The sequence below is a fragment of the Urocitellus parryii genome, chromosome 12, assembly GCF_045843805.1.
Source record: "Urocitellus parryii isolate mUroPar1 chromosome 12, mUroPar1.hap1, whole genome shotgun sequence".
Lineage (NCBI taxonomy): Eukaryota > Metazoa > Chordata > Mammalia > Rodentia > Sciuridae > Urocitellus > Urocitellus parryii.
Window position 1 is genome coordinate 51,980,503 of NC_135542.1, and position 22,360 is coordinate 52,002,862.

The window sequence follows — 22,360 nt, forward strand, 5'->3', positions numbered from 1 at the left end:
GACCGGCCTGCCAGGCAGGAGCTGGCTCTGGAGTTAACGCCCGGCCCCTGTTCCCCCTACCCATGCGCGCGACACACAAGCACGCGCGCAAACAGGGAGGAGCTCGCTAGATGCTTCTAGTGCGGTCATGTCTCAGGCCACGGCAACAGAAAAAAAGGACACCAAGGGCACAATTAGGTTTTGGCCTTTAGTCTGAAAAAGTGTTGATTGAAAGTGTACAACAGAGAGCGGGTGCAAGCGGCTGGGGGCCATGGTGCCGCCAATAAAAAAGAATGTCCTTAAATAAAGTGTTCACAGAGTAAAAACCAGAACCGCCAGTCCTTCCCTCCAACACAACATGAGCACAGGCACAGAACCGGTGATGAGCCCGAAGGAGCAAGGAGGCTGGGGAGGACAGCAGAGGCTCCCGGACTGCTGTGCGGAGGGAGAGCCCTCTTTGGAACAGGCTGGCCGAGGAAAGCTACCCAGCTCCCCCTGCACACCTCATACCCACTGCTAAGGCTAAAGGAAAAAGACAAAACTCAGTCTCAGGTCCGGAGGGCTCAGAAAACAGTCTAGATGGGCAGGGATCTAGATGACTGCTAGTCCCGCTTGGCCTTCTTCTTGTCGCTGTTGCCATTCTCTTCTGCTCCCTCAACAGAGAGCACCTCCTCAAGTTTCCGCTTGCCACTCTCTGGCTGAAGCTCTGCTGTGTTTCGGGGCTTGAAGCAAATGATGATGCAGGTCATGTTGTCACACCCTGTACCATCCCCAGAAGTGTCTGGTGCCAGGCACTGATCCAGCAGCTACAAAAGGGATGGGGCAACTCAGCCACAGGATTTGAACACCTTCCTGGGAACCTACAATCCCACAAGAGGGCTGGCACTGCTAAGACAAGGTGCCAGAAGGAATGGAAAGGACAACAGATGTCATGAGGAATAAAGCTAAGTCAGGGACGTGAGGGAAGGTAGAACTTTCTAGTCAGGATCTGGTGCCTATCAGTAATTAATAGTTCTCCCAGGGTCTAGTCTTAGCCCAAGTGAAAAAAAGAAAAAACCTTGGCTGTGCAGATTAGCACCTTCTCTTCTCCACCCTTAGACTCACCTCTTCCACGATAGATGACAATAACCGAAGCTCCCCATTTTCATCACGCTGGCTGATCTTTGATTGAATAAAGTCTACAACTTCCTGGCTGCTCATCACATTCCTGGGGTCAAAAACAATAGTCAAAATCTTCTTTGGTCCCACCAAGGCAGAGTAGAGGAGTGTGGACAGAGGCCAGGACCCAAACTAATGTCTACAACTAAAGAAATTCTCCTCAGCTCTGCCTTGTCTTGGTCTTGACTCACCAAGAGATCTCCTTACAGCAGCTCTGAACCCTACAGAAGTATCGCTGCAGAAAGAGCATGTGGAGGGCATTCTGCCAGTGCTCACCAGATTCCATCACAGGCAATGACCATGAATTCATGGTCATCTGTGAGAGTCAACACCTTGATGTCTGGAAGGGCTGAAATCATCTGTTCCTCAGGTGGCAGGTTCTTGTTTCTCTTGTAGAAATGGTCTCCTAAAGGAAAAAAAGGGTTGGCTGGCATGGAATTTGAATACTTTCCACAAACTTGTGTTTTCAATGTTAAACCTTGTCATTGCCATTCATTGTTTTCATAGTTCTACAATCCAGTGAAATGGAGAACTGGGTTCTAGTTTTTCTAGTTCCAGCCTTATGGTTGCTGAACTCTTAATTCTCACATGTCTTTTTCATCATCCAGAAAGTAATCAAGATAATGATATCTCCCTTAGCTATTTCACAAAGAAAAATTTAAGGACAGAGGTAGAAGATGTGAAACTACTTTGAAAGATCCAATGGCTATGAAGATTAAATAAAGTTCCCTATTAGGTAGTCTCAGACTGAAAACAAAACCCCAGAAGTCTTTCCCCAGTTTCTTGGTCCTTACCAATAGCTCTGGAGAGGTTCAGGCCCCCATTGACTCGTCCATCCATGGTGACCTTGCCACCAGCATTCTTGATGCGTGCTAGTTCCACTTCATCCTCTGGTTTGTGATCATAGGACATGTCTAAAGCTTTGCCAGCCTCAGACACCACACAGCGAGAGTCTCCTGCATTGGCTACAATCAACTGCTTGCCTCTTATGAGAGCCACCACCGCTGTCGTGCCACTGTCAGAGCCAGGCTTAAGAGGAAGAAAGGAAGCATTATAGGAGCTTTAGAACGACAGTCCCTCCTTGGTGCACTCCTGACCAGTCACCTATGCTATGAAGCTTTAATAAACAGGAGAAGCACAGATTTCATCTCTCCAGAGATAGCAACATGTTCCCTCCCCTTTTTTAGATAATTCTGCCCAAAAGATTTACTACCTAGTTCCCCTTGAAGAATAAATCCACTTGACCACAACTGAAGATAACAAAGACATCATCTCAAAATAAATATTAGAGGATCTGCATCTGCCTCTTGGCTTTTCCAGACTCACTGGTCCCCTCCCCACACACCTCCTCTTTGCCTTCCATCCCAGGCACCATCATTTCTTCTTCTTCCTCCTCCTCCTCCTCTTCATCATCATCATCCTCTTCAGCCTCCTCAGTGTCATCTTCTTCTTCCTCATTTTCTGCCTCCTCACTGCTGTAGCCATCCTCTTCTTCACTACATTCCTGCCAGGAGGAGGATCCCAGGCTGCTGAGACTGGGATGATGCCCTGCCCCCCTACCCCCACTCATACACAAAACACCAAGAGGCCCTAACTCAACACAGACCCTCAAAACACTGAAAAATACAACTGTATGATCAAGCAAATCATACAGTGGGGGAGAGAGGGCCCTCAGATGAATGTAACTGATATCCTGAAGTATACTCAAGCAGTCACCACCAAGAAGCCCTAGGAAAGGCCAGGGCTGCCAAAAAGCACCTTCTAGGCAATGTGGCCAGAATATAAATTATCCAGAGACGGAAACACCTAAATATCCAAAGTAACAACTACCTTCTTGTTCTCTCTAGGAGACAGACTCTGAAAGGCCAGAACTAGATCTTTCTGTTATAGTATCAACAAAGGAAGAGATAAGAGGGCTAATGGTTCGTGTAATGGTAGAGATGATGCCTTCAAGGGTAAAGCTTAGAATACAGTGGGTCTTGGGGGATGATGTCAAAATAAGAGAAGGAAGAGAGTTGAAAGCTACAATGGTAATCGAACAAGCCCTCTCTTCAACTTCATCATCTGCCTGCCCTCACAGGCCCTTACCTCACTGTCTTCCTCTTCCTCCTCCGCCTCATCTGACTCATCCTCACTGTCCTCAAAGAACTTGGACTTAGCAACTCGAGGCAGCTTGTCAGAGGCTGAAGAGCAGGAAGGCCCAGCCTCACCAGTGGGAGTGCCAGGCTCACCAACTTGGCCTGCCTCAGTCCCACGTTCGGAGTTGGAGGAAAGGCCTGTGTGGGCCTTGGCTGTGGGGCCATTTTCCTGTGATGGAGTTTCCCTAGATGGGTCCTCAGGTCCTGCCTCCCCATTGAGGCCCTGGGACCCTGGTTCCTCGCCTGTCCCAGCTCCAGATTTGCTGTGGGGAGGGCCCTTGTGACAGTTCTGCCCGTAGCGTGTCAGCAGTTCTTCAATAGTCATGGTAGCCTCTTCATGCAGCAATGCAGCCTCCTCATTGTCCACTGCAGGGAAGAGGCTATATCAGAGCCCCCATGCCAGACTTCTCATGGGATAAGTCTCTCTCACTACACCAAAGACATCCGCACAGCCTGAATTTCAACTTCCCCACAACCTCCCACTCCTGAGGCTCCTTGCACTTATCAGGTCTCAGAAGAACACCTCCTAGCTTCCTTCTCCTCCACAGACCTCTTTTGGTCTTTATCTTTTACCTGCTTCTTAGTCAAGGGAATACTAGTTACTGTATTTCCCCTCTCATTTTCGTTTGTTATTGTTAAGCTGAAACCCCTACTATCCTGGCTGAGAACCCAATAAGCCCACGATGCTACTTTAGGCCTAGAGTCCAGGCTTAATTACTGGCTACTGGGGCTAATGATTACTCCAGTCTTAGAAAAAAGGTCACATAAATAACAACAGGAACCATGTAGACCCATCACAATGCCAAAAGATAATGTATATAAAAATGCTTAGAATTATGATACTAAGCACAACAAGATTAATTCTCTCCCTCCTTTTCAAAACCACATGGAAAACAGGAGAACACCATAGGGTTCGTCATTGTGAGGACTCCCCAGATCCCTAGGAAAAGCCATTCTCTCTCAGAATTGATAATAAAATGCTAATTTCCTCTCAAATAGAGTATGCCACACTCACCATCATCTTCATCAGCTACTTTTTCTTTTTCATCTTCATCCTCAGTGGGTCTCCCAGCAATCTGTGCCAACTCCTTAATGACTTCCTCAGTGGTCAATTTGGCATCAATAGCCAAGAAGGCATCTTCTAAAGCCTGAATATAAGCAAAATGGTATGAAGCAAGAACACACTGGGAGATACCCACAGACATATAAAATAATTCAGAGACCTGGAAATAAGAAGGCAGACTGAAAAAGACCCAAGTGGGAAAAAACTTCCTTTAGGTAGACACATAATTCTTTAAATAAGCAACAGGTAGAAGTCAAAGAGAAAGGGAAAGCCAAGGGTTAGAAAACAAGGGAAAATCCATACAAGTGGCAAATGAACAGTGTAGGAAAACAGACCTTCTGTAGCTTGCCTTCCTTATAGGCCTTCTGATCTTTGATGATATCAGGAAGATATTTGGCACAGTACAAGGCAACTTCCTCCCCTAGAAGAAAGGTTAGGTTATCCAAAGTACTGCTTACCAAACACAAAGTGATATAAGTCACACATGATGGCACTTGCCTATGATCAAACTACTTGGGAGGCTGAGGCAGAAGGATTGCAGGTTTGAGACCAGCTGGGGCAACTTACAAGACCCTATCTCAAAATAAAAAAAGGCTGGGGGATGTGGCTCAGTGGTATAGCACTTTCCTAGCATGTGCTAGGCTCTGGGTTCAATCTCCAGTACTACCACCAAAAAGAAAAAAAGTGAGCCAGGCACAGTGGCACACACCTGTAATCCCAGTGACTCAGGAGGCTGAGGCAGGAGGATCGCAAGTTCCAGGCCAACCTCAGCAACTTAGCAAGGCCCTGTCTCAAAATAAAAAATAAAAAGGACTAGAGATGTAGCTCAGTGCTAAAGTTCCCCTGGGTTCAATCCCCAGTACCAAAAAATTTATTTTAAAAAATATATATTTATATACCATACTAAAGTAAACTCCAAGGGTAGAGGGGAACCAACATCTTAGCAAATCTAAAACCCATTTGAAGAACAATGTTTGGGAAGTTCTGACACAGAAAATGAATTTCACCAACACTGCTGCTCTCAGGGTACATTAATATGTCTTCTCTTACCTGTACACTTAGTTCTTCAGTTTAAAAAAATAAATAAATAAATGATAATTTAGGAAGAGGATATTTAGATGAATTCAGGAGTGGGTATATTATTAACCAAACAAATACCCTATGGGGGGAAGGAAATGGCAGGAAAAAAAAAAAAAGGCAAGAAATGTTATCTCAGGGTCAGAACCCTGGAAATAAAAAATATAAAAAGCTATTCTTGCCAAGTCAAGTCTGCAAGTCTGGGAATTGGTGATCCTACAATGTTACCAATATGATCTGCTAAAGTTACCTCCATGTCCATCGTAGACAGAGAACATGGCTGTCTCACTATCCAATTCAGGTATACAGTTGTGAGCATCCTAGGAAAAGAACATAATCAACATGTCTCAAGATCAAGAACATTCTTCCTCATAAACCTCAGATCATAAAAATTGGGTTTACATCTTATATCATGAACCTGGCTGGCCTAAATGGCCTAGGAAGAAGGAAGATGTAATGATAAAATAAGAATACAAAAGAGAGATTGGGAAGGAGGAAAAGTATGGAAGGGGAAACAAAGGAAGGGAAACAGAATCAGATCACTATTTCTACAATCTAGCAGCCTCTGCCTAAGAGATCACAGTCCAAATAAGAAAATATTTAGCTCCTCTAACCAAGACCTAACCATTTTGGACTTGTGAGAATTATAGGAAGAATCAGGGAGGAAAAAAAAAAAAGAATATTTAAAGTTATTTCCAGACTCATTCTTTGAGAAATCAGTGACCTTCAAGGAAGAAAATATTAAGTCAGCAAAAACAGACAAGGCCTTACCAACCTGAAAAGTTTCTAGGAGAATCCTAAAACACTAAAAGTCAAATAACTAGAAATTAAAACTACACACATACTTAAACACACACACACACACACACACACACACACACACACACACAGTTATCAAACTGTTTCGCTGAACACAGTGGCACAGGCCTATAATCCCAGCAATTCAAGAGGCTGAGTCAGGAGGATCACAAGTTTAAGGTCTGCCTCAGCAACTTAGCAAAACCGTGTCTCAAAAATTTTAAAAATTGGGCTGGGGATGTGGCTCAACTGGTAGCGCACTCGCCTGGAGTGCGTGCGGCCCGGGTTCGATCCTCAGCACCACATACCAACAAAGATGTTGTGTCCGCCGAGAACTAAAAAATAAATATTAAAAATAAAATTCTCTCCTCTCTCTCTCTCTCTTTAAAAAAAATTTTTTTTAAATGAAAAACTATACTATGTTTAGTCCTTGTCAACTATCAACTAGAATTTATAACACTCCCTACCTTCAGCCTTTCCACCTCCTACCCTTGGGTATACCACCTAAAGAGAAGCTGGTAATGGCCTTGACACACTAATGTTTTGTTGGAAGGCAAAGTTGGATCAAATTCTAAGATCTACATAAAACTATGTGGCAGCTTACTTTGCCCCTTCCTGAAAACAATCCAACCAGGCTGGAATGTGGCTCAATGATGGAGTCTTGCCTAGCATGCATGAGGCCCTGGTTTAATCCCCAGCAACACTTAAAAAAAAAAAAAAAAAAAAAGGTAAAGAGTTCACAATATATTGTGATAAAAAAAAATTAAAGGGGCTGGGGATGTGGCTCAAGCGGTAGCGCGCTCGCCTAGCATGCGTGCGGCCCGGGTTCGATCCTCAGCAGCACCACATACCAACAAAGATGTTGTGTCCGCCGAGAACTAAGAAAAAATGAATAGATGTTAAAATTCTCTCTCTCTCTCTCTGTCCCCCTCTCTCTCTCTCACTCTCTCTTTAAAGAAAAAAAAAAATTAAAGGTATCTGTATGTGTATATCAGCATGGAAGCTCATACATCAAACAATGGAAAATGAGATTTTGGTAATAATTATTATTTTCTACTTTTCAACATGTGTTTTCAGCTTTTTGTAAAATAAGCCACACTGTTCCATTATAAATAATCGTAAAATGAACCTATGAACTGGCCTTGAATCACCATTCTACTACATACGATTGGTTATCCCTTAGTATCCATGACAGACTGATTTCAGGATCCCTTATGGATACCAGAATCTGTAGATGTGCAAGTCCTTTATACAAAATGGCACAGGGGATGGGGTTATGGTTCAGCAGTAGAGTGCTCGCCTAGCACATGTGAGGCCCTGGATTCAATCCTCAATAGCACATTAAATAAAATAAAGATATTGTGTCCAACTACAACTAAAAAAATAAATATTAAAAAAAGGCACATAATTTGCATATAGCCCATACACAACCTCCTGTTTACTTTAAATCATTTCTACATTACCTATACTAACAATGTAAACGCTATGTAAATAGTTGTTACACATATTCAGTACAACCACAATTTTTTTCTGAATATTTTGATCTAAGATTGGTTGAATCCACAGATGTGGAACCCATGGATATGGAGGACAAACTATTCTGTATGATCTCTGGCCAGCTACCTGTGGTGTGCCTTAATTTTATTCTCTGTAATATAGAATAACAACACCTGCATTTCTTATGTTATCGTAGGATTGTTGTGAGGATGATCAAAAAAAACATGTAAAAACCTTCCTAAACTGGAACTTGGCTTTTAAAATATATATCCTACTTTGAAATTTAGCACCTGGTTCACAATTTTTTCTCTACCATTTTTCTCAAAGAGAAATGACCACAATCAAGATTCATCTTATATAGAGATTTTCTCACTTCCTAGAACTATTCCACATTACTCTCTCTTTTACTTCTTGGTGAGGTTTTATTTTTTAATTTTTAGTTGTAGAAGGCATAATACCCTTATTTTTATTTATTTTTATGTGGTGCAGAGGATCGAACTCAGTGCCTCACACATGCTAGGCAAGTGCTCTATCACTGAGCTATAACCCCAGCCCTCTTGGTGAGATTTTAATCTATATTCTCACTTGGAACAATTCCATCTTCTCAGAGCATTTCAATTTCCCTTCACATCTTTGTTTATGACCTTTACCCTTGGCTTTCTCTGTCTCTTTCTGAGCCAGAGCCAAGTACTTCTACACTGTCACTTAGCAATCTAGAATAACCCCACCAACTGCTTTCTTTACCCTTGAATCAGAAGGTATTAATCACTAAATATTACTAATCATAAAATGCATGAGATCATGTTGACTGTGACCACCACTTCCAGTCAACATTTTTTCTTATTCTGTAGTGACTCTTAGTACACTTAGTATACACAGCCAGTTGCAAACCTTTCCCACTCCACTGAAGTTCAATGGTATTATACTCCAGAAATACCTCATCTTCCCCATTCTACCTCAAAGCTACTTTGTAGATTTATCTAGCCTATCATTTACCTCTGGCTCCTCTCTTCCTAGATTAACATTTTATACCTCTAATCTAAATTTTTTTTCAGTCAAGATCTTACTTTATGAGAAGGTAATAATCATAACAGTAATCCAAATAGCCCTTTGGCCTTGGATTCTGGAAGAAACTGTAGTTATATATCTCCAATTGCCTTTTTCTACAGGAAATTTCTTCTCTACTTCAAAGTTCTTATAAACTCAGAACTCAAACCAGTTCTTTCTCTACAGCTCTTCTTCCTTCCAGTGGGTGGGGATAATACCTAATAACAGTTATCCTTAACTTCCTGGCTGTCTTTCACCATTCACCACTGAAACTTCTGAATTTTCCTTGATAGCTTTCATCACATAGTTTCTGAATTACTTTCCTTTAAAGCACTTAAGCATGTTCCTATCCATTTTATAAACTAATCTCTTAATTCCCAAACACTCCCCAACTACTCCTTTCTTGACACTGACACTCCCTTCCCTCCCCAGCAAAGTAGAAAGCAAGTCTACCTAGTCATTTCCTCCTATCCCTCCAAACGTTTTCTTCTCCCATTTTTCTATTATACTCTTTTCTTACATCACCACCTCCAAGAGACATTTCCAAATCACACTAATGCTCTAAACCCTTTTTGTATTTCTTGCCTCTCCCATAAATGAGCATTCAGCAGATGCTACCTTGTATTGTCAGCTAATATTCCATGGGAGAGAGAGGGAGTCTTAAGTCCAAAACTGGATTTAAATCAACACGAAAACAAAGGGTATATTTTAAATCTATAACTCTGGGGCCCTTATACCACTGCAATACAGCAGACTTTCTACCTCTGCCCAGGATGGGGCCAGAGTTTAGGTATGGTTTGCTGCCCAGAAGTTCATACTGAAGGCTTAGACCCAGTATAGCGGTAACCTTAAAGAGGTAGAGTCTAGTGGAAGGTAATTCGGTCATGGGGCTCCATTCTTATGAATATTAATGCTGGCTTGCAGGAGTGGGTCAAATCTGGTAGGAGTATATTATTAGTTCCTACAAGATTGGGTTGTCATAAAAAGAGGGAGCCTAGCCTCTCTGAGCTCTTTATTCCTGTCTTGCCAAATAATCTCCTCTACTTGTGCTCCTGCAAGCTGCCTCACCAGAGTCAGGCAATTCAAGCACCATGGTCATTAACTCTATAAGTGTGAATTAAATAAATCTGTGTATGGAGAAGGGTATTAGGGATTGAACCCAGGGTGCATGCTAAGCAAGTGCTCCACTATTAGTTACATCCCTAGCTGTCCTTTAAATTTTTATTTTGAGAAAGAATCTTGCTAAGTTGCCCAGGCTTTAAATTTTTATTTTGAGAAAGAACTTGCAGTCCTCCTCCCAGCCTCCTGAGTAGGTAGGATTACAGCCAATGCTCCTGGGTAGCTCTTTCTTATAAAGTATCCAACTCCAGGTATTTTTTTTTAATATTTATTTTTCGGCGGACCAAACATCTTTGTTTGTATGTGGTGCTGAGGATCGAACCCGGGCTGCACGCATGCCAGGCGGGCGTGCTACCGCTTGAGCCACATCCCCAGCCCCTACTCCAGGTATTTTTGTTGTAGCAACACAAAATGGACTAAGACAGATGATGAGTTCTCAACTGTCCTAGGACAACTACCTTACTTAATGAGGCCCGACCCTTCATTTCCTAGATATATCCTCACACAATAACCACTATGATGGTCTAGAAGAGACTCACCTGAGTCAAGGCTATTAGTCCTGGCCTTGATGAATCATATCCCACAGTTCTTCTAACCTCCTATGCAACCAACACATCCAGGTTATATTCCCTAATGCCAATCTCAAGTTACAAAAAAAATGCTCCTGTTTTCTCAGAATCAACCACTTTGATTTATGACACATACATTTATCTAATCTTTACATATCAAGATAAAAGACTTGAAGACAGTTGGAAAGGGAACTACGTTTTGATTTTAAAAGTCTTCCAAAAAAAAAGTTATGTGAGGTCTGGGTTTGTACTGTTCGGCCCTTAAAAAAAAAAAAAAGATAACAACAATTGTTAGTGAGGATGTGGAAAAATTGGAACCTTTGGAAACTGTTGGTAGGAATGCAAATTGGAACAGCTCCTGCTGAAAACATTGTGGCAACTCCTCAAAAAATTAAAAATAGAATTATATTATGATGCAGCAATTCCACTTCTGGGTAGTACCCCCCCATTTGAAAATGATATCAAAAAGATTTTCTACACCCGTGTTCATAGCAGCTTTATTCACAGGAGCCAAAAAGCAAAGGCAGCCCAAGTGTCCAATAACAGATATGGACAAAATATGACATAGACACTTAATGGAGATTATTCAGTCTTTGTTTTTTGGTACTAGGGATCGAACCCGGGGGGGGGGGGGGCTTAGCAACTGAGCAACATCCCCAGCCCTTTTTATATTTTATTTTGAAGCAGGGCCTCACTAAGTTGCTCAAGACCTTGCTAAATTGCTGATTCTGAAATTGTGATCCTCCTGCCTCGGCTCCTGAGCAACTAGGATTACAGGTGTGTGCCACTGCACCTGGCTCTCATTCAGTCCTAAAAAGGAAGATAATTCTGACACAGGCCACAACCTGGTCAAACCTTGAAGAGAGTATGCTATATGAAATCAACCAGCACACAAAGACAAATACTGTACAATTCCACTTATATGAGGCAGTTAGAAAGTCAAAATCACAGACACACAAAGTAGAATGATGGTTGCCAGTGGCTCAGGAAAATGGGAAAGGGGAATCATTTAATGTGTACGGTTTCAGTCTTGCAAGATAAAAAGTTTTGGAGATTGGCTGCACAATATCAATGTACTTAACACTACTAAACTGCATATTTTTTTTTAAGTAATGAAGATGTAAATTTTGTTATGTATATTTTTACCACAATTTTTTAAAAACTAGCCAGGCCAGGTAATGCAATCCAGTAATCTCAGCAACTCAGGAGGCTAAAGCAGGAGGATCATAAGTTCAAGGTTAACCTCAGCACCTTAGCAAGACCCTATCTTAAAATAAGAAATAAAAAGGGCTGGGGAAGAAGTTCTGTGGTAAAATGTCCCATGGGTTCAATCCCCAGGACCAAACAAACAAAACCTTTTAACAAAGAAAAGCCTACTCAGATAGCTTCATTGGTGAATTCTTCCAGATTAAAAATAATAATAATAATAATCATTAATATAGTTGGCTCTCTACATCTACAGGTTCCATATCCCTGGATTCAAATGACTGTGAATCAGAAAACTATTCAGAGAAAAAAAATTTCATCTGTACTGAATATATGTAGACTTACTATATTAGGTATTATAAGCAATTTAGAGGTGATATTTTGGTATTGACAGTAGCTCCTGGAATATATACCTTTTGTGAATACCAAAGGACAACTATAGCAGTTCATCCAAAACAGAAAAGGAGGCAACACTTCTCAATTCATTCTATGAGGCCAAATTATCCGATATCAAAATCAAACAAACATATCACAAGAAAACTATAGACCAATATCTCTTATGAATATAAACACAGAAATTCTCAACAAAATAGTAGCAAACCAAATCCTGCAACACTTAAAAAGGATTACACACAATGACCAAGTGGAATATGTAAGGTTGGTTTAACATTCAAGAATTAATATATATCATATCAACAGAATAAAGAACAAAGCCACATGATCTCTCTTTTTGGCAGTTCTGGGAATGGAACACCCCCCCCCGCCCGCAACACACACACACACACACACACACACACACACAGGCACTCTACCACTGAGCTATATCCCTAGCCCTTATCATTTTTCATTTTGAGGGTCTCATTAACTTTCAGAGGTGGCTCCAGAACTTGCAGCAATCCTGCCTCAACCTCCCTGAGTCACTAGGATTACCACATCATCATCTCAACAGGTAAAAAACATTTCACAAAATTAAATGCCCACTCATCACAGGAGAATAAAAGGGAATAAAAGAGGACTTTTTCAGCCTGTTAAAAACTGAGTTCATCTACAAAAGCCCATAGTTAACACACTAGCGAAAACTTTCCCCCTAAGATCAAGAATTTTATCAAGGATGTCAGACTTTCACCACTGTACTTGGAGGTCCTAACAAGGGCAATTTGGAAAGAAACATAAAAAGCATTTATTTAGATTGAAAAGAAGAAAGTAAAAGTCTCTATTTGCAGATAACATGATCTTGCATAGAAAAAAAAAAAAGACACCAGGAAATCCTGTAAAATCAACTATTAGAATTAATAAATAAGTTCAGCAAAGTTTCATAACATAAAATCAATATACAAAACTCAATTGTATATCTATCCACTAGCAATGAACAATCCAAGAGGTTAAAAAGCAAATTTATTTATATAATAGATCTGAAAAATCTAACCAAAAGATCAAAACACCAAGAAATAAATTTATATGGGCTGGAGTTGTAACTCAGTGGTAGCGTGCTTGCCTAGCATGTGTGAGGCCCTGGGTTCAATTCTCAGCACCACATATAGATAAGTAAATAAAATAAAGGTCTATCAGCAACTAAAAAATATTTTATTTTTTAATTTTTAAAAATATTTATTTATTTATGTTTCTTTAGTTTTCGGGGGACTCATTATTTTGTTTTTATATGGTGCTAAGGATCAAACCCAGTGCCTCACGCATGCTAGGCGAGCACTCTACCACTGAGTCACAACCCTAGCCCAACTAAAAAATATTTTTAAAAAAGAAAGTTATATACATCACCACAAAAAAAGAGGGGTTAAATTTAACAAAAGAAATAAACGAACTCTGAAAACTATAAAGCATTGCTGAAAAAAATTACAGATCTAAATAAATGAAAAAACAGTTCATGTTTATGAACTGGAAGACAATATTACTAAGACAATAATACTACCCCAATTGATCTACAGATTCAGTAGAGTATGTCAAAACTCCAGGTACCTTTTTGAAAAATTGACAAGCAAATACTATTGACATGAAAATGTAAGGAACCCAAAAAAGAAGAAACAAAAATAAATTTGGAAGACTCATACTTCCCAACTTCAAAACTTACTACAAAGACACAATGATCAAGGTTGTGTGGAATTTGCATAAAGCCATATAGATCAATAAAACTGAATTGGATGTCCAGAAATAAGCCCTCATATATTTATTTGATTGATCTTTGACAATGATGCCTATAAAATCCAAGGAGGAAAAAGAATAAGTCTTTTTACCAAACAATGCTGAGACAACTAGATATCCACGTGGGGGGCAAGGGGAGTTGGATCACTTACGCCATACGCAAAAATTAAATCAAAACAAGATCATAGTTGTAAATGTAAGAACCAATAATACAAAACTGTTGGGAGAAAACCTAAGAATAAATTTTTGTGACTTTGGTTTAGGCAAAGCTTTTTAGATATATATTCCAAAAGTACATAAGACAAGGTGGGGGGAACAGTTAAGTTGGGCTACATCAAAATTTAAATCTTCTGTGCTTCAAAGGACACTACTGAGAAAATGAAAAGGCGATTCAAAAAATGGAAGAAATATTTGCAAATCATACACTTGAGACTTGTAACCAGATATACTCTTACACCTCAATCCAATTAAAAATGAACAAAGACCTATATAATCTCAGCAACTCGGGAGGCTGAGGCAGGAGGACCAAAAGTTCAAAGCCAGCCTCTGCAACTTAGCGAGTCCTTAAGCAACTCAGTGAGATCTGTCTCTGAATAAAATATAAAAAAGGGCTGGGAATGTGGCTCAGTGGTTAAGCACCCCTGGATTCAATCTCTGGTACCAAAAAAAAAAAAAAAAAGGGACAAAAATCTAAATAGACATTTCTCCAAGGGAGCTATACAAATGGCCAATAGGCACACTAAAAAAATGCTCAAACATCAAAACCACAATGAAATTTCACTTTATATGCACTAGAGTAGCTATTATAAAAAGACAAGTGTAAGTGAACATGGAAAAAATGGCACACTCATATATTACTGGTGGGAATATAAAATGGGGCCGGCCACTTTGGAAGTTTAGTAGTACCTCAAAATGTTAAATGTGTGGTTACTACATGGCTGTCAAAGGGGGAAAAAACAAATTTTTTCTCCTTATTTACTCTACAAGGTAAAATAATTAAATAATTGTGACCTCAAGGTGTTTCCTACTTACCAAGCAAGTAGTCCTTAGGCAGTAGACATTATCTGAGTGTTCTCTAAATCACCTCAATTCTGACACTGTCTACCTAGATGGAGATGGCATCAGATCCCACAGGGTGAGGGCACAGTCCTACAAAACTGCCCCCCACTCCTAAAACCAATCACAAACCCCAGGTTGTTTTACTTGTGCTTCAGATAAACTGGCAAAAAATCTAATTTTCTACTCTCCCTTCCTTGGATTAAAATAATTTGCTAAAGTGGCTCACAGACCTCAAGGAAACACTTATATTTGCTGGTTTATTATGAAAGATAATACAAAGAACCTGTGGCACAGTGATGCACACCTATAATCCCAGCAACTTGGGAGGCTGAGGTAGGAGGATCACAAGTATGAAGTCTGCCTCAGCAACTTAGCAAGATCCTGTCTCAAAATAAGAAAGAAAAAGGACTGGGGACTAGCTCAGTGGTAAAAGGTTCTGGATTCAAGCCCCAGCATTAAAAAGAGAAAAAAAGGGGGCTGGGGTTGTGGCTCAGCCGTAGTGTACTCGCCTAACATGTGCAAGGCCCTGGGTTCGATCCTCAGCACCACATAAAAATAAATAAAATAAAGCTATTGTGTCCAACTACAACTAAAAAATATTTTTTAAAATAGAGAAAAAAATACGGGGCTGGGGATGTGGCTCAAGCGGTAGCGCGCTCGCCTGGCATGCGTGCGGCCCAGGTTCGATCCTCAGCACCACATACCAACAAAGATGTTATGTCCGCCGAGAACTAAAAAATAAATATTAAAAATTCTCTCTCTCTCTCTCCTCTCACTCTCTCTTTAAAAAAAAATAGAGAAAAAAATAGATGAAAATACGTATAAGACACTGATGTGGGAAGGTGAGCATGCCACCTTTAAGAATCTCACATTCAGGTACTCAGAAGCTCCCCAAAGCTCTCCTTTCAGTTTTTTGTTGTTGTTGTTGTTTTTAAGAGAGAGAAAGAATTTTAATATTTATTTTTTAGTTTTCAGCGGACACAACATCTTTGTTTGTATGTGGTGCTGAGGATCGAACCCGGGCCGCATGCATGCCAGGCGAGCGCGCTACCGCTTGAGCCACATCTCCAGCCCTCCTTTCAGTTTTTAATGGACGTTTCATTATATGGGCATTGTTGATTAAATCACTGGCCAAGGGTGCTCAACGTAAGTGGTAGTAGCTCTACCTGTAGGGTAGTCACCAGTCAATTCATGAACATATAGTCACTTTGGTGACTTTAAAGATTTTAATGGTTATATGTCAGGAGACAGGAAAAGACCAAATATATATTCCACAATATTGCACCCGTCAATTCCAGTCTTAGGTGTATACCCAAAAGAAATGAAGATATATTTTCACAAAAATTTACTCATGAATGTTCATAATATCATTAGTCCTAATGGCCAAAATGTGGAAATCCAAATGTCTCAACTGTCATATGGATTAAAAAAATTATGTACACACATGCAGATACAATGGTGTATACCTATAATCCCAGCAGCATGGGAGGCTGAAGCAGGAGAATCAAAAGTTCAAAGCCAGCCTCAGCAACTTAGGGAGGTCCTAAGCAACTTAGTGAGACCCAGTCTCTAAGTTATATATATATGTGTGTGTGTGTGTGTGTGTGTGTGTGTGTGTGTGTGTATAGCAGGACTGGGGATGTGGCTCAGTGGTTAAGCACCCCTGGATCCAATCCCAAGGAACCAAAAAAAAAAAAAAAAAATTTCACATGAACACACACACCCACACCCACACAGTAATATTAACAACCCTTAAAAAAAAATGCTTAGTAAAAGCAGTCAAGTATTAAAAGTACATATTGCTGGGTGTGGAGACACAGGCCTATAATCCCAGCAGCTCAGGAGGGTGAGGCAGGAGGATAGCAAGTTCAAAACCAGCCTCAGCAACTTAGGGAGGTTCTAGGCACCTTAACAAATGGCACTGATTTCAATTCCTGGTACCAAAAAAATAAAAAAAGGCTGGGAACATGGCTCAGTGGTTAAGCACCCTTGGGGATTCACTTCCCAATATCCAAAAATAAATTTTAAAATTAAATAAAAAACAATAAGGCACATATTTATCATTCCTCTTAGATAAATGTTTAGAATAGGTAAATCCACAACAGTCTACAGAAAGCCATCAAACATCACGGATGTTTCAGATTTACTTCCAAAGATTTGTTTCCAGAGAGCACAAATGTTAAGAGCAGCTTGGGGGGCTGGGGATGTGGCTCAAGCGGTAGCGCACTCGCCTGGCATGCATGCGGCACGGGTTTGATCCTCAGCACCACATACAAATAAAGATGTTGTGTCCGCCGAAAACTAAAAAGAAATATTAAAAATTCTCTCTTTCTATCTCTCTCGCTCTCTCTTTAAAAAAAAAAAAAAAAAAAAGAGCAGCTTAGGAAGCTGAGGCAGGAAGACCAAAGTTCAAAGACAGCCTCAGCAATTTAGGAGAGCCTGTCTCAAAAATAAAAAGGACTAGAGATGTAGCTCAGTGGCAAAGACCCTGGGTTCAATTCCAAGTACCAAAACCAAGAACAACAAAGACTCACTCCAACCCATATAAATTTTTGTTCTTTTTGTTAGATTTTGCAGATCTATTATATAAATAGATTTGTTTTTCTAACCTCTTGGATTGTTCATTGCTAATGGATAGATACACAATTGAGTTTTGTATATCGATTTTATTCCTGCAACCTTGTTGAACTTATTTATTAATTCTAATAGTTGATTTTACAAGATTTCTTTGGATTTTTTTCTATGCCAGCTATGGATGGCTGCCTCAAGAAAAGGGGTAAAACAGTTCTAATACTGAATCTATGCATCAGTCAGAATATTAGAAACCTTTGTAAGGTGTACTGGTATGATAATTTTACCTTAACTAACTCATTAGGGCCAATATATACAGTAAACAGACTTAATTAAGTCTTCATATAGGTTAAGTGTTCTATAGGAATTAAGTTTCTATAGGTTAGTAGGAAATGAAGCACACTGTATATATGTTTAAAACCATTGAGCTATATCCCCAACTCAAAAGTATACTTTCTGAAGAAAAGATTCACTTAAAAGGATACAAGTCATAGTTATTTTCTTGCAATAGCAAAGAAACTATGTTATACTTTAGGGAGAGAGAAAAGGAAGCCAAAACAGGATCTCAAACTACTCCAAAAGAACATAATTAGGTATATTTAACTATTCAAACAAGGGTGGGTTCAGAAATATCACATTAGAAGATTCAATGCCATCAGTTAACCCTCAGAAGGAAGACTAGGATCCAAGAAATAGTCTAATAAGATCTCTCTCTACGCACCAGGAGAACCAAAAACAAATAGAAATGGCCAGCAGAGAAGCTGAAGCACAGAAACCCTGGGCCCAGGACCTAGAAACAGAATATCCATGCAACTCAATTCATAAGGAAAACTAGCAGGGTGGGAGGGAAAGAGCTCCAAAGAAATGGAAAAACCATTTCCATTCCACAGAAGGAAGTGGAAAACTTGAAGAAAAAGCCTTGTGGAGGATATTCATCTCGAATCTCAAACAGAAAATGCCATAGAAATGGAACTTGCAGACTTCCCACCCAAACTTCAGCCTTACATTTAGGCTTTCCCTTTTAAGCTTTATCTGGTCACTTCTAACTCAATTACATTTACCAAGCACCCATTTATACTGTGCTGGCTGGGAAATATGAATTTTATGCTTCAGTCTGTCACATATGATGTCTAGTAAGTGCACTACATCGGATTTTTTTTTTTTTTTTTTTGATCCTTTAGACTCTTTCCACCAAGGCACAAGTGTCCTAGTCTTTCTGGGACTCAATTTCCTAGCTGTAAAATGTGGCAACCAAACCAGATGGGAAGAACTATAGGATTCCCTCCATTCTTGAAATTTTATACCTAGTGACAGAACTATTATCAAAGTCTACTGTGGGTATAAAATTTGAGTCCAAGAACAAACCATTTAAGTCTACACTGTCATTCCAGAGCTAACCACAGGGAGGAGCGAGGGACTTGGAAAAAAAAATTCCCAAGGGAGTTGGTATTTGACTATTACCTGAAAACTAGTAAGTGAATAAACTCTCAATTCCAGAGAGAGAGCATTTCTCTAGCCCCTCTACCTAGACCTCACAATGCGCTCCACAAAAGTATGGATTGTCCGTCTTTCTCCCCCTTCGTTTCTAGCAGTTTTTCCTGTTCTTTGTAATTTGACATCCATTTCTCCAACACTACTCTTTTTTATGTTTCATTTTTCCAAAGTGAAATTTTCTTAAAAAGAAAGAAAATTTGTTTTCAGTAGATCGTGACGAAAAAATAATAATAAATAATTGAAAATCAAAGAAACTGAACTATAACAAATGCAGGCAAACGACAAGTACTGAATAAGTTTTAGAGAAATCCCGAGAAAAAGAAAATTCCCAAGAGTAATAAAAAAGTAAGTCTAGTGATTGACATTAATTTGTTTTCCAAAGGTAGTAAAAGGCACCCAAAACAGAGTACAAAAAAGTGACAATTCTTGGAGGTCAAGCTGAGTGTCTTGAAATTAACGTGCGATGCCCAAGGCCAGGCGATTTAGGTGTTAATAATTAGAGACTTTTGCCCGGCTTCCTTTCACTGTCAAGTTCCTCGCCCAAAGAGGCCTGCACATCACACATTTTAAAAATAAAAAAATAAAGTCATTCCCATCTATTTGGCTCTTCCTGGAAAAAACAAACGAATAGAGAGTCCCTCTTTCCATCTTTACTCCAACACAAATCCTCACACCACTCATGAGCCTGGAAGGCTGGGTGGCACGAGAGGATGGCGCGAAGACATGGGAGAGAGGGCAGTTCAGTGGGCGGAAGGTGCCTCTCCCCACATGGCAGAGCCCTTGCCTCCATTGGCCACCGGTCCACGGTCCCCAAGCACGGAGGTCCCTCTCGGCCCCGATCTTACGCGCGCTACCGCTCCCCAAACTGCCGCGGCAGCAGACTCTCGACTGGAGACCCTTTCCCGGGGAGGACCCCATCTCCCCGACTCCCTTTCTCCGTCTGGTTCCCGCCGTGCAGCGGCCAGCCTATGGGCCCCTGCCGCCTCACCTCCATGGAGACGCGCCAGCCTTGCATGGCGGAGAAGCCATAGGGCAGCGGAAGGCGCGGGGCGCCGACCCCGTCCCCGGAACACTTCACTGTGTTGGGCTGGGAAAGGTAGGCACCCATGGCGGCGGCTGGCCGGCGGCCTCGGGGACAGGCGAATGGGGCGCGACCCGAGCCGGCGCTGGAGCCGGAGCCCCGGGGGCGCGCGTGGCAGAAGCGGGCCCGGCTGCGGGGCCGACGCAGGGTGCCGGTGAAAAGCGCGAGGCCGGCCAGGAGGCGGTAACGGGACGGGAGTAGTGAGGGAGCGGAAGCGGAAACGGCCCCGCTCCAGACCCCGCCCGGCCGGCGCGGCGCGGCGCGGCGCGGCGCTGCAAGCAGTCATTTCCTTAGCAACTCGCCCCGCCCGCGGGAACAACGGCCCTCCCAACCGTCGCTCCCGCGAGACTAGCGCGGCCACGCCCGCCAACGGCCGCGGCCCGCCTCCCGCGGTTAGGGGAGGGTGGCTCGTCTCGTCCAGCTGCCACCCAGTTGCCCCCCGCCTCGTTCCCTGGTCTTGGACCCTTGGCGTTTTATGTGAAGCTTCTTTGTGTCTGATGCGGCGCTTCCGGTCCGTCCTGCAGCGTTATCAGCCTTGTGGTCCCCGCCCCTGCGCCCTCAGCCTCGGCAAACCCCGCCCGATTCGGTTCAATTAAAGTTGACTAGTATTTGTTCCCAGCTTACACGGTTTTGGGCCAGGCCCTGTGTGAAGCCTTTATGAGAAGAATGTGAGTCTTCTGACAAAGGAAGATGAAGACCTCGATCTGTGACATAATTCGAGTTAATACAATATAAAAATATTTGGTGCAGACCTCTGGGTGAGAAGAGATCAAAGAAGGGAGGAGGATTGTTGCTTGGCGGATTAAAAAGATTGAGACCCCAGAGAAAGCGCCTCAAGATTGCCTTATGCCAAGGGGAAAGGGAGTAATGTTAGTGTTGAAGGAGTGAGGAAAGAATGTAGACTTCATTTGGGAGGAAGCTGACTAGCCTTTGGAGAAGGCTAGTAATATTAGAGAGGTCTAGAGATGGTCATAAGCGCCAAAATGGGTAACTTGGACTTCATTGTCATCCATGCGCAATCTTTTATTCTTTTTTTTTAATTGTTGGTTGTTCAAAACATTACATAGTTCTTGATATATCATATTTTACACTTTGATTCAAGTGGGATATGAACTCCCATTTTTACCCCATATACAGATTGCAGAATCACATCAGTTACACTTCCATTGATTTACATATTGACATACTCAAGTCTGTTGTATTCTGCTGCCTTTTCTATCCTCTACTATTCCCCCCTCCCCTCCCCTCTTCTCTCTCTACCCCCTGTACTGTAATTCATTCCTCCCCGTTGTATTTTCCCTTTCCCCTCACTTCCTCTTGTATGTAATTTTGTATAACCCTGTGGGTCTCCTTCCATTTCCATGCAATTTCCCTTCTCTCTCCCTTTCCCTCCCACCTCTCATCCTTGTTTAAAAACGATGGTTAGATGCCAGGAAGTAGGTGGCAATGCCTTAACCGTATGCATGCGTGTTGTCAGGCCGGAGGGCCTCTTCCATCCTTGTCAAGTGCTAACCTTCTCTCCTTTCATACAACACCATGCGCAATCTTTTAGGATCGTTGGCCTAGTCTTTGTGCATAGAATACACTGAAGAGAGAATCGGGACTGTAATTGGTTCAAGGGCTTTTAAACTGAGATGAGCTGGGACTGGGGTGCTGGCAGTTTGCTTCTGGAGTAGATAAAATGAAAGGAATAAATTAGATAATAATAAATCTAGCCGATAGTAGATTGGATTCAGGGGATGGAAGGGAAAGGAAAAATTCTCCAAACTATGAGAAGATCCATTTATTTAAATACATAACTAATCATGGCCTCTCCCTCTTGCTCTTAGATAGTCTAGATTCCTTAATTACTAGCAAATCACTAGAATGGACCTTCTAATGAGATTTCTTAACATGGTTTTACAAGACCATTTATGCTTGAATGGATTCTATAGTATGTCTCTCCTATTTCCATTTTCCCTACAACTCAGTGCTTCAGCACTTCTGCTGTGGATGCCTTCAAACCCATGCTTTCTCTTCTTTGCTTTCACCCTTGGAACACACCTCTTCATTGACCCTACTTGGCCATCACTTTCTCCAGTAAGTCTTCTCTAATATCTCTGTATTAGTTTAGATCCCCACTTCTCTTTCCTGATAGATCAGACCATAGTGTCCCAGTATACCTAGCACAGTTCTTGTATATTCTTAAGAGTTGGGTGAGGTATGTATGCTGGAGATTGAACTCAGGGTCTCATGCATGCTAGGCAAATGCTCTACCTCTGAACTACATCCCCAACCCATCAATAATATTTAAATATTTATTGAATTAATGGACAACACCAGGGTTTTGGCTCTGACAAAATTTGGA

At 41.4% G+C, this 22,360-nt stretch overlaps 1 protein-coding gene and 1 non-coding gene across 2 annotated transcripts; both read right to left on the reverse strand.

Annotated features, from left to right (window-relative positions):
• Nucleotides 1-168: 168 nt before the first annotated feature.
• On the reverse strand, nt 169-20,223 carry Ppm1g (protein phosphatase, Mg2+/Mn2+ dependent 1G). The gene is made up of 10 exons (XM_026389721.2): nt 19,921-20,223; nt 5,666-5,735; nt 4,674-4,759; nt 4,291-4,423; nt 3,226-3,641; nt 2,483-2,641; nt 1,932-2,166; nt 1,414-1,543; nt 1,084-1,186; nt 169-785 (listed from the first exon to the last, which is right to left on the reverse strand). Exons 1-10 carry the CDS (start codon nt 20,038-20,040, stop codon nt 582-584), a joined length of 1,656 nt encoding a protein of 551 aa, XP_026245506.1. The 5' UTR covers nt 20,041-20,223; the 3' UTR covers nt 169-581.
• A 1,200-nt stretch (nt 20,224-21,423) lies between these two features.
• On the reverse strand, nt 21,424-21,548 carry LOC113176090 (U6atac minor spliceosomal RNA). The gene has a single exon (XR_003300037.1). It is a non-coding gene; the product is annotated as a U6atac minor spliceosomal RNA (small nuclear RNA).
• Nucleotides 21,549-22,360: the final 812 nt, after the last annotated feature.

Excerpts from the sequence above, each read along its gene's own strand:
- Ppm1g (XM_026389721.2), bottom strand. The coding sequence starts at position 20,040 with ATGGGTGCCTACCTTTCCCAGCCCAACACAGTGAAGTGTTCCGGGGAC. Across the intron at positions 3,642-4,290 it reads AGTAGCTGATGAAGATGATG|TGGACAATGAGGAGGCTGCA; the intron begins GTGAGTGTGGCA and ends TCTTCCCTGCAG. Across the intron at positions 1,187-1,413 it reads ATTGCCTGTGATGGAATCTG|GAATGTGATGAGCAGCCAGG; the intron begins GTGAGCACTGGC and ends TTTTGACCCCAG.